The 12,683-nt window shown below is 45.1% G+C and overlaps 2 protein-coding genes across 2 annotated transcripts; one reads left to right on the top strand and one right to left on the bottom strand.

The window, feature by feature from the left end:
* Positions 1 to 1,782: 1,782 nt before the first annotated feature.
* On the bottom strand, positions 1,783 to 2,111 carry LOC128715757 (cytochrome c-2). The gene has a single exon (XM_053810672.1). It carries the CDS (start codon positions 2,107 to 2,109, stop codon positions 1,783 to 1,785), a length of 327 nt encoding a protein of 108 aa, XP_053666647.1. The 5' UTR covers positions 2,110 to 2,111.
* A 1,384-nt stretch (positions 2,112 to 3,495) lies between these two features.
* Positions 3,496 to 5,325, top strand: LOC128714540 (KIF-binding protein). Its single transcript, XM_053809415.1, has 2 exons — positions 3,496 to 4,793; positions 4,860 to 5,325. The coding sequence occupies exons 1-2, from the start codon at positions 3,496 to 3,498 to the stop codon at positions 5,323 to 5,325; spliced, it is 1,764 nt and encodes a 587-aa protein (XP_053665390.1).
* Positions 5,326 to 12,683: the final 7,358 nt, after the last annotated feature.

Raw genomic sequence — 12,683 nt, 5'->3', positions numbered from 1 at the left:
AAAATGTTTCAATCAGGCGACCAATCCACGGACAACCATGCAAGATAACAGTGGCACCCGAGGGACCATCGACCAAAAGGCATACAACTCCCAACTGGGAGTTTCACTTCGCGAATGCAAATTATGTTCCGCCCGTCAACAACGCCCGTTACACCACACCATAATTACTATCACTCGCGCGATTGACGCCCAGTAAATTTTCTCTTTCTACATTTTCTTCATCACCAATGAATCGATGAGCCGATGACCGACGAACGAAAACGGACAAATTCGCCGCCTACTTTTGCCGTTTGCCGTGGCTGCTACTGCTGGTTGGTGTGTGGTGGTGGTGCACTGGTGACGATGATGACGCTTTTCGTGGTGTACGAATCTATGATGACGAACTATCCACTCGCTCTTACCGCTCTATTGAAAACCCAGATGCACCTCGCCCGTGAAAAACCCGTACCAAAGGTGGTTTGTTTGCTTTCTGGGTGTTGTTTTCCAACGGTGGTACTCTCTGCTAGCTGCTGCTTTTCTTACGCAAATCGTTTTTCTGCCGTTTAGATTAAGGATAAAAATCGATTTTCCGCTGCTTCTGCACTCTCACTGGCACACAGCGGGATAGCCACGGGTCCGCTTGCGTGACAACTGGTGCAAATTGATTAAAAATAAAAACAATTCTGATCCGTCAAGTAAATTTATTAAAGTACCGGTGTTTTAGAGCTAATCTCAAAAAAGTATGCAAAATTTGTTCGAACAGCTGAGGAGGTATTGGGCAGCGCAATTAAGCTTAATATCAAATTTTAAATAAAAAAAATATCGTAGAAGAAAAAATCGAAACGATCGTTACCCTGTGTGCATAGTGTGTCAACTTATTTAAATCAAGTTTATAGTATAAGATCGAACAAGTTCTTGAAATAACGGTCCAATAAAATAGTAAAACAATATTTTTTCCACCAGCACTCGATATGTTCTAATTCAACCATTAAAATATTGGCAAAATATCCCTTCCGGGCTATAACGTAAATCAAGTGCAAATTCCGGCACAGGGTAGTGAATGAGAAAAATGGTCCACGGTACTCGATTATCCGTGCACGATATTTGTCCTTCTATTTTCAAAGAAACAAGGTTAAAATCTTTCCGTCCTACTGACCTATTGCAAATTTCTATTTACATCACTCCATCCACCGCTTTCTTTCCACATTCAAACCCCTAGAACCTTTATCTTGGTTTCCGTGTTTTTTTATTCAGCGTCACACCACCTTAGCCGTTGGGTTAAAGACATTCCTCTTTGATAGTGATAATACTACACGTTCGATTTCTGAATTGAACTTAAACGGATCCACGTTAAATGAACCGCACCAACCAACGCACCGATTCCCAACTGAACTGAACGATCTCTGAAATATTCGACCGAAGCGCGTCCAACCTATAGCACAATCGCTGTGTCTCGATACATAGTTTCCCGGCGATCGATTAAAACGAATTTGTCAGACTATTTTAATTCTAGCATAAATTAAATTAAATAGATTTACATAGACATTTGTCCTAATCGTGGGGGGAGTGGGGAACCTTCTCGCCGAAGGATGCTGCTGTGACGCCTCGACCATGTTATTACTCTATCTCTCTGTCTATTTTGCGTTCGCGGTTCTGATGGCCAAATAATCAATCATGCGCTTTTTACAGCCATTCGCTGTAAAGTTTGTGTGTCTGTCTGTGTGTTTTTCTATTCGTAGCAGTGTTTTGGCTGAATCTAGGACACCGATACCCGTCGTACAGTACACCCAATGTGGAGCCACTTTACTTGGTAGCAGACTTCAGGTAGGCGATCAGATCGCCACGCTCCTGTGGCTTCTTCAGACCAGCGAACACCATCTTCGTGCCGGGGATGTACTTCTTCGGGTTTTCCAGATACTCGAACAGCGTGTCCTCGTTCCAGGTGATTCCCTTGGCCTTGTTGGCATCGGTGTAGCTGAACCCGGCAGCCTGGCCGGTCTTGCGACCGAACAGTCCGTGCAGGTTCGGGCCTACCTTGTGCTTACCGCCAGCCTCCACGGTGTGGCACTGAGCGCATCGCTGAACGAACAGCTTCTTGCCCTTCTCAACATCACCAGCTGGGACACCCATTGTTGATCAAAAAGGTTTAACTGTGGGAGAGAAACGCGACAAACAAAACACAATAACTAAATTGCAATCGAATCACGTGAACATTGCAACACATTATGCAACTGAGTAGGACAACATTTCACCACGACGATAATCAGGTGATTATCGAAGGGGTTAGCGAGTTCGTTATCAATATCACTTCCGAGATGCCGAAGTGTTAATTCCTTCCCGAGACCGAGACCGCGAAACCAAGGTCACCCACCCCCCTTTGCTCCACGCGCATTGTGGTTCTTTTAATCAACGTGACGTAATGACCTTTCACGTGTGATGTAATTGTGATTCTGTATTCTCGTTTTCCAACCCAAAAACCTTGTCTCCATAGCGACAAGTAGTTTCAAGGACTTTCCGTTATCTCGTGCTCGTGCTTGCCAACAGTCGACCAAGATCACATCACATTGACACAGGGATTTCTGAGAAAACCCCCTCGCATGGCGCGCATTACGTAAGTTGGCGAAAAAAAATCACTCAATCGTAGCAAACGCTGCGAAAAACCACCTGCACCCAGAACTAGGTCACTGCTGGGTGAAAATGATTGGATTCGCATTTGCGATCACTGCACTCGGTATCGAAATTTGCCACGGCGCGAAACTGTGGCCCCGATATTGCTCTACCCGTATCCTGATTCATTAAACCAGCCGTACCTCTGTAGTGCTTGAAAACGCTAACCACCGTGGCTCGAGTACTAATGATTGCTTTGGATTCGGCCGCAGCTCAGCACAACCCACAATAAAACTCACTAGACCGCATCAAAACAATTGTCCTTCTTGCTTTCTTTGGTTTGCGCTGAGTAGAAATTCTAAAAATACGCCCAAATTCACAGATACTTACGAAAAATGCGCGGCTAGGCAAGGAAAATTTTCCACCCAAGCGAAGGGGCAAACGCGTGCAATCGCCACAGGATTTCGAAAAAGAACAAAAGCGAAATGGCACGAGGGAAGATTTGACAGCGCACAAATGATTCGGCGCACAACGGAAACGGCCGGTAGGCCACTGCTTTTGACAGCTGAAAAGCTTTCTGCTATCAAGCGGTATTTACACGTAGCTGCGGATGAAATGACGTGCCAAACAATGAGGAGAGTTTTCGATGGAAGTTTTGGGCGTATAAAACTCTTATTAAATACTACACGGTATTCTTCAATTCCAATGCATGAAGGCCAACAAATATTTCTCAAAAGACCGCTTCTAAATTTTAGCACAGCTAAACAAAGTCCAGAGCCGTTAACCGGCTGTGCCACTGTGCACCGGAGCTGTCAGCCAAAACGGCCCCAACAAAATCAATGTTTGTTTCTTTTCGCTGCAAAACCGACAAATTTTCTCCCTCGTACACAATCAACCCATTTCAGGGCGATGAAAGTTACCAAAGAAAATCTATCCGACATCAGGGAAGAGTATGAAAAGGCGCATCGTTACATCGACGAGGAAAGTAAAAATGATCCCCCAACGGAACCGTTCCGTTCGCATTATATCGCCCGCGACATCCTAAACAGTGCGTTGCGAAAAGTGAGGACCCTCTCCGAGGCGCTCGACACGCAAAGCGATGTGGCCACAACCGTGCGGTGCATTCATGGTAACATCCTGAAGGATATCGCCAAGATTACTATCTTTGTTGAGGAACCACGCGGTGAGGAGCTGCTGAAGGAGGCTCTCGAATTGATTGAGGCCGACTGCGAAAAGGAACCGGCCATAAATGTGCGCATTGAGATACTGAACCAACTCGGCATAATGGCATGCAATCAGTCAAATTTTGCCGAATCGAAACAGTATCTGGAGCAGGCTAAGGATATCTATTTTGAGACGAAAGAGCTGGACCGTGAGCCGCTCACGATGGCCGATCTGTTCGGTACCAAAGAGGAGGTAGAGAAAGGAAAAGGCTTGAAGCTGCTAGAATCGAACCACACGTTGACGCTGTACTACTTGGCGCAAGTGTTTGGATTTCTGGACAACTTGGCAGACTCGGCACAGTACTGCCACATGACACTGCAGCGCCAGCTCGAGTACAACGAGTACGAGCACGTCGATTGGGCCCTGAATGCGGTCACACTGTCCCAGTTTTATTTCCCGCAAAATCATCTCTCCCAAGCAAGGCATCTGCTCGCCGCCAGCACGTTCATGTTGAATCGCTACGAAACGGAAGTGGTCGAAAAGATAACGAATGCAACGGAACGGGCTGAAAAGGAAGAAACGCTTAGGTACCGCATGGCGGACGTTGGACGCTGCTGGGCAAAGTACGGACTACACATTCTTACCACCTCGAAGGAGCGTCTAAGCGCGGACGATGAACCGAATGAAGATGGCACGGCCAAGCCACTGTTGACACCGGTACGCAAAGTGAACCGTTTTCGTGGGCTCGATCTAGCCGCGTACGAGGGCCAGGTGACGGATGAGTTCTGCCTGACGTTTGACGATGCGAAGCTCGTAATGCTGAACTCGCTTTCGTGGTTAAACAAAGCGAAAGAATACTACACGAAGGAAACGGAAGCGTCACAGTACGCGAAAATCTTGCAGGACGTTGCCTCACTGTACAAACATTTGGCGTTCTTCGAGGAAGACGACAGCAACCAGTGCAAGCTTTACAAACGCGGTGCGGATCAGCTTGAGGAGATTGTGGAGATATTGAACGCAACCTACTACCAAACGATTTGCCGGTATGTATGTCGCACTGTGGGACGGACAAAAGGAATCAGCTAACGCTCGCATCTTTTACTTTCTAGGGAAGCATGGTACGAACTGGGACTGACCTACTCCAACATGCTGAACGTGAAGTTGGGCCAGCTGGATGAAATGCAGTCGAAAGATCGGCCCACACCGCACGCACTGAACAAAATTAACCATCTCTGCGAGCGGAGCATTAGAAACTTTAAAAAGTTCATTGAATCATACAAAATCGATCTGGAAATGCTGGAGCTGCCGGAAAGCGTTGGCGAAGATGAAATTCAACCGATACTGTACGCGATGTTCCATATCGGCCGGCTGTACTACCGTACAATCACACCGGACAAGCGGCTAAAGCTGAAAAACACGGAAAACAGTCTGTTCTACTACAACCGCTTCGTCGAGTGCTGCCGGGACGAGCAGATGCGAGCACTGTTCGGCCAAGAGCTGGGCGTATGCAAGGAGATAATAACGCTGCTACCGCTTAAAATTGAAAAGCTAAAGACGGAAATTGCGGAAGGTTAAAAACGGGGAAAGCAATCTACTTATACACATCTATTCCTGGCTAGTCTGAAGCTTTCCCCTCTTGTGATTAAGGCGTATGCGTTTCTTTAGAAAAGAATAGCTTACTAAGGTCCGTTTAAATTTTGAACTCATTTCGTGGGTCAAGCGTATTACGCGACAGCGCGTTAAATTATTACACAAACACAAAACGATATTTTAGCCGTTTAGGGACCGTGTGGCAGTTAGAAGTCTGTGTTTTCCCTTTTTTGGCAATCTCTTCGATTGGCCTTAATTGAGCTAACGCTGTAACATGGCAGCAAGTTATACTGCAATTGAATAAACGTATATTTAGCCATTATCAATTAGCACGCGGTGTCTGGGAACGTTTCATACATCAGCGCGTCGTTATGTAGCTTGAGGGATTTTAGGGATTGTATTTTTGCTGGAATCAGCTGGAATTTTGTCAATTATTTATAGAACACTTGTTTGCAATGAGAGATCCCCGCTCTTACATCATCATCTCCGGTAACTTCGTAAATTCGTCGTTACCCGCGATGATGGGTCAGCACGTGGTACGCAAGCGCGCACATGGCATTAATTCCGCGGTAATGCACCTCGGAGCAACACGGAGTGGGTTTGTTTTGCCCGATTATCCTCCCGTTGTCGAACGGGGGGTGTGGTGGTTGTTTGGATTTTGTTGTACCAAAGCACACGAGCGACTAACGCAATCGGACGAATGTTAATGGTGGACAGCCCGAGTACCCAGTAAAACCTTGACCTCTCTCACTTTCTTGTGCGCTTTTCGCGAGCACGAACTCGACACGCGTAACTGGCCCAGTTCTAAAGGGCAAACACGCTCGCTCTCGCGCTCAACTCGCGTATCTTGTTTGGCCCTATAGTCTTGTTTGCTAGTGAGGACGTTTTCCCCCCTCATTGCTGAACGCCGTGTTGTTCTTGACTCTCGACGCTCGGTGATCTCTGTTTGTTGGAGCGCTTGGTTGCGTTGGTCTATCGCGTCAGTTTTCGACCGGATTCAACAAGAAAAACATCATCGCTACGGTTTTTCGGGGGACTTTTTCCGCATTACAGGAACGCACAGCTCTAGTTTCCATCTCAAAGTGTTGGCCGTCGGGAAGAGAGGAAGGAAACTATTTTCTACCAGCAAAGGAACCAATTGTCGAGTCTTATCTAAGGCGACAAGTGCAGCCCCGTCGCAGAGCGGCATTCGCGTTCGGTTACATAAGTGTGGTGGAAGTGGCAGATTAGCACCATTCAACAACAAAACACAACATTGCCCTTTTGGGGAACTTTTTGTTGAGCATCGCAGGTACGTTTTGATGGTTTGCCAGTAACTTCCGGACGGTGACGGTGTATCGAACCCCTAGTTGTCTACAGTGTAAGAGTGTACTTCCAGTAAACGCTATTCTTTACGCAACAATATCCGATTCGATGTGCTATTCACGTCCTTGAACTACAACCTCAACCCAAAACAGGATAAAAAAGGATAAAAATATTGATTAATATTCCCCTGTTTCGTTTCTCTTCGCCCGCTCCCAACAGGAAACCGGGACAACTGCCAGTGGTGTCCTTGCGTGCGGTCGATTCGTGCCTGCCAGAAGACGTTCCAGCTTACATAAGCGTACACGGCAACAACAAAAAAAAAACCCCAAAGGACACTTAAAGGCAGAGCGGCCAATCAGCATGACATCGCCAAAAATATCCGCGGACAAAACAACCGACAGCAATGCGGCCACTCCGAAACATCAACAGGGAGGCGCTGAGACGGCCGCGGACTCGCCAACGTCGGCGGACGGTGGCGGTGCCGGTGTGCAGGCGGTCGTATCCGCCACCGTGCAGTCCATCCGGGAGAGAGGATTCTACGGTTGTTTCAGCTGGCTGAAGGTTTTCCGCTTTGCCAACCTGATGATCAAGCAGGGTTGCTAAACTGTGCAGCTGCCGTTCCACGTGTTCCCTTCCTTCTCGGAACTGTAACGCTTGTCCAAATTGGGGCAAGATGTGTTACTGTTTTGTTACTGCATTTTCGCTGTGAGATAGAGGGGCCACATTGCCAATTCCCTTTTACTGCCCCCCTTTCCACCCCCCCGCCGGAGTAGAACCCGGATATGCCAAGCGGGAACGCCAAGCCACGTTCGTGTCACGTGTTTCGCTTGCGCGGTTTCGTGCGGTGCGTACGGAACTAATTTAAGTCAATCACTGGGCACTGGCCCTCGGAACCAATTAAGGGCGGCCCGGTTTGCGGCTAAGAGCGCCCGGCAAACACGAAACACGGTGGAGGCACTATTGCTACTATCAGACAAACATATGAAGCAGGCCGGTAATGGCTGTGCGGTATGAATTACGCCATTATCACCATTTTAGAGGCTAGTTAACAACAACAACAACAACAAAACCCCAACAAAAGGGATACAATTACCAAAATGCTGTGTAACCTAACCAAATAGCGGTGCGGGACAAAAAACAAGGACATAAAAGATGCAAATAATAATTATCATTACTATAAAAGTAACGAAATACTATACAGATTAAAGCACTGCAAGTGTTTATATAATTCCTTCGTAGCAAGATTTAACAAAACAAAAAAACAAAGAGAAAAGGAAAATAATGAAAAAAGGAAAAGTATGGAGTGAGCTAACTGAAGAAACTCGCAAACACTTTAGCATCCCGCGTGAATGTTTTTTCCTAAATAAACTAAAACTAAAAAAAAGCAGCTAATTACCAAGCGCCAATATGACACCATGTTTGAGAATTTAATACATTGTTAAAATTAAAATACAAAAAAAAACACACACACACAACAACAAGCAATTCCTCTCTTTGAAAAGATCTTCTTATCGCAAATAAATGCAAAAGTAAAATGAGCGTTTAAAAGAAAATTATCTCGCTTCGTTTCTGTTCCTTGTTTTCCTTTTGATATGAATCCTTTCGCAGTGCGGGGATGAACCTCGGACACGTTCTTTTATCAAGCTCGGCGTTAGGATGCGTGCGTGTTTGTGCTTTTGTCAATTCCCGAAATGAGCCGCGTGTGCCCCTTTAGTTCGTGCCGGGGAGTTACGAGAGTTATGATTTATGTTGTATCATTGCCTCATTGCGCTCCCTGGTGGGCAAACCGACCATTTGGACCATTTGGTTTGGTGAGCTACAATTTTTACTGTAACCTCCCCCCTTTAGATGGCGTTCCGTACCTCTCTGTGTAGCATAAGTCCCGGTTGGCTGTGTGTGTGTGCCTGATGGCAACATATATCGTGTGCTCCCGTAACAATAATGCCGTGCCCATGGCGCACGGGAAAGTGTGGCGACAGATGTTTATCGCATTGTCCCAGTTTTCATTATCGCTCGCTTCCGGAACGATACGGGTATGTGTGTGTGTTTCCATTTTTTTTCTTCCTCTTCCCATTCCACAGGTAGTCGGGTTCGATTGGAGTGCGTGTAGGGGAAAAAAAAACAAACTTCGTCCCGCGTGGAAATCTTCCAGGGGTGGGCATCGCTTTCCGAAATGACAAGGGATGATCGAGCAATTGGGGGGGGTACGAAAATATTGTGATCACACAAATGCAAGTAAAAAGAAAGGAAGACCAAACATGTCATCCAAAACATATAAAAAAAAAGTAGAATAAAATGGAAGACAGTTCATCGGAAAATCATAATTTGATGAAGGATGTCATAAGGATTTTTTTTTATCGTGTTCTCTTTCGTTTTTCAGTTTAATTTTCTAAATCCTAACGCACGAGAGAATTTTTTGCTGTCTTCCTTACTTAATATGCGTGATAAATTCCTATTGCAGCAGTACGGAAATGAAAGATGATTGAAGCCAACCGTTTGCATGATTGAGGAAAGTTTTTTTTCTTTTCAGGGAAGGCGCTGTATGTCACCATCATTTCACACGCGTTCCATATACACACAACGAATTGGATTTCTAATGCGTTTTCGATTGACATAATGGTGTGGTAGGAAAAAAAACCCCGTCTGAGCCCAGCTGAATATGAATGCGCTATTGCTTAACGCCACCGTCAATGAAATGCACCCAAATGTGCTAATGTGACGGTGTGTTTTCCGACGTCCGGTTAGCTGACCGAGGCTCGTTAAGGATGCTGTTGCTGCTGCTGCTGCCGGAATGTAATAAACCACCCCAGACACACCCGGTCCGTTTCAACCAACACGATCGCGTGCATCGTTTCCGTTCGTCGCCATCGCACCGAGAGCGAAAGGGTAATTAACTGGCACCGATCGCTTCATTAACCGTTTTGGCACTCGCGGCCGGCCAAAAGCGGCGATAGCGTTGATGAACCATCGCACAGATCGCAACACTTTCCAATGCGCAGCGGCTCATCGTTATCGTCCCCCATCCCCTTCCGCAGTTTGGCGAGAGGGTGTCAATTTGGTTGCATAAAAAACATACACACACAAGTGAGATCGCGACCACACGCCGCTGCTTGTCTCATCAAACGCTCGCGACGGTGCGGGCATCAATCGTAACACCAGCGTGTACCGTATGGATGGGTGTTTATTTGGGCATGGCACGCATTCCTACACGGCCCACCAACAAAAGAAATTACCGAAAAGGGGTTAGATTCTCATGCTGAAGTCTCATATCTCATATCCCACTTAGCCACCGCACGGGGTAACACTTGTGCGATTTTGTTCGGTTTCGCAAGCGAAGAGATAAAACAGACGCATGGGAATTATGCTAAACAGCACCGAAGGGAAGCGTACACGTGCTGGAATCTGTCGCGTAACTGGCTTACAGACGATCGCAAAGGATGGTTTGAGGTGTCTGGTTTGCAGGTGCGGCTGGAGGTCTAGTTAATCACGACACGCGTTGGGCAGGTTTGGAACGAGAGGTGTTTTACATGATGCATCTAGTGATGGCATGGGTTCTTTAGGTAATAGAAACATTAATCGTGAGAGGAATTGCATTCGAAATAGATGGACTGCACTTTTCCTACTAACAACCTCAGAGATCTATACCTCCAATTTCTGGCCTACTTTGACTTACTTTACCCATAGTTGGATAGTCAGGAGGATTGATCCAGGTGGGATTTGGGACCGCACGGTCGTTATCAAATACACCACCGGGTCGCCCCAAGACAATTCACATTAGTTTGGAGAAATATCCTTTCCCGAACAGTGAACCTTATCCCGGGTGTACTCGGCCGGTGCGTATTAAAGTTATTGAGAGATTTATAAAGGGATGGTGGGAAAATTAGAAATGTTTAGATAAAGATCGAAAGGGGTTTTGTAGAAGACTATAGTTCAAAGATGAAGAAGTTCAATTTGCTGAGATAATAATGGGTTTATTATCAATCATTATCAAAGACAACTAAACATCCGTAACATAATAAAAAAATAAAATAAAATAAAATAATAGAACATTTTGTTGTAAAGCAAAGAAAGGAAGAAAGCAGAAAAATTATTTCATATATTGGATGCACAATCAAACGAATAAAGTAGAGTTAAAAACAAACCATAAAAAAAATAGTTTGCGCTTTACTCGAAAAGCACTGCAATCTATAAATTTTACAAAATATTCAGAACGAAGGTTTAGTGTTTGCCGTAGCAGATGTGGGCAAATACAAAATAATTACAATGTGACAGACGATTAAAGCTGAAAGGCGATTTTTGGATGTATTTGTTTGGGTTTTGAACTTGTCGACTGTTTATCTCCCCATAAGAATAACATAAGTAATTAACATTGACAAAGATATTATGCTGTTTTGTAGTTGTTAGGGGATATTTTTACGTGTTACGTGTGACGTGTTGTTTTTTGTTGATTTATTGTTTTACTTACTAGTTTTTCTTTATATTATTTTTATTGTTAATGCACACTTTTTGATAATTTCACATCCAACTTCATAAAGAATCTTCTTTTAAATGTCTTCTTATTACTGTCGATAATAACCATGATGGTTGTAATTTTAGTGGTCTTTGCACGTAAAAAAGTGAAATACAACTGAGGTAAAACCATAATAAAATTGTTAGTACAACAGATAAAATATAGCTTTAAAATTACCACTTTATCCCATGCCAGTAAATTACTGGTAACGGCTGTGGCACCCGTGCGCACGTTTTAGGTTATGTTTATTTTGAATATGTCCCCCCGCCGGATTCGCACCAGTACGGGGAGAGTTGAGCGAAAGATCATCGACAGAGAGCAACATTTTGTGGCACACGTACAGCTGCTCACACACACATATACATCCAACCGATCTGGGGTGTTCGGTGCATGCAACACCCGAAAGTGCAGCGAAAGAAAACACTCTCAGCTGAGCGAAGGAATTCCCTTGAAAAGCAACAAGCGCTCGCGTGTGCTAGAGCGAGAAGGGCGACCGTTTTAATGCCGACGGTCAGTTTCGATGCGAGAGTGAGGGAGACCGCCGGTGGCAACACTTGTGCGTACGGGTTCGTTGTAGCAGTGCTTGTGAAACTCTTGTCGAAATGTGGGAATGTTTTCATTTTGGTTTGTGATTCATATAAAGCCGTATAGTGTAGTTCAAAATCGAATAAATATACATGATTTATTTTAAGATTTGCTTAGAAAAGGATATTGTTGTATTTACACCCTGTTGATACAGCAAATACCCCCAATAGGAGATGATTAAGCAACCAATAAATTTAATGATATTACAGGAAAATGTAAGCCAATATTGATCATAACGAATGAATTATGCGTTCTTTCTTTTTATTCAAGCGAAAGAAAAACTCGCTCTTCGACTGCTGGAAACAGCTTGCCGACCACTGCACGCGGAGAAATCACAGCGTGCCAAGCAATCCGCAGAGCAAATTCACGCACATTTTCTAAACAATAGCGTAGGAGTGAGCACGTTGCTTGCCAAGGGTCTTGGCGCGAAAGGCTGCTGCTTTCGGTCGGCGACGTCTTTACTATCACGACGGCCGTGATATGGTGGTGCTTTAGTGATAATGTGCAGAGGAAGAAAAACACAAAACAAACGTCCTCATTTGTTACACAAAAAGTGCTAGTGTCTGTTTCGCAAAGGATAATCGAGGCAAGTAGTGTACTGTTGTGTGTGATTGTGTGGAAGTGCAGTAAACCGTGCTGTACTTACAGCCTAGATGAAGTAAAGTAGAAGGCAACAGTTGGTTGCCGCATCCCTCGTACTACCGTGCAGCTTTTGTTCTTGCCTTCCAGTTCGTTACCCCGTGTGCGTTCTGTGTGCTATCAGCCGATGTAATCCAAGTGTGCGCTGATCTTTCCGCAACTAAAACCAATCGAAAAACACGGCGTGCGAGTGTGTGTTTGTGTAAAGTAAAAAAAATAAAACCCATCCGTTCCATGGTCTAATACCGAGGCAGTGACACAATGCGTGTATTTTCAAGAGTATCCCGCGGGAAAGTGTAGGTGA

Source organism: Anopheles marshallii, chromosome 3, assembly GCF_943734725.1.
Source record: "Anopheles marshallii chromosome 3, idAnoMarsDA_429_01, whole genome shotgun sequence".
Lineage (NCBI taxonomy): Eukaryota > Metazoa > Arthropoda > Insecta > Diptera > Culicidae > Anopheles > Anopheles marshallii.
The sequence above is the reverse complement of the archived record's forward strand: the minus strand, read 5'-3'. Positions and strand labels throughout refer to the sequence as shown.

What these genes read in the sequence shown, in the direction of transcription:
- LOC128715757 (XM_053810672.1), bottom strand. Translation starts at nt 2,109, where the DNA reads ATGGGTGTCCCAGCTGGTGATGTTGAGAAGGGCAAGAAGCTGTTCGTT.
- LOC128714540 (XM_053809415.1), top strand. Translation starts at nt 3,496, where the DNA reads ATGAAAGTTACCAAAGAAAATCTATCCGACATCAGGGAAGAGTATGAA. An exon ending in TACTACCAAACGATTTGCCG is followed by an intron (nt 4,794 to 4,859) that starts GTATGTATGTCG and finishes TTTACTTTCTAG; the next exon opens with GGAAGCATGGTACGAACTGG.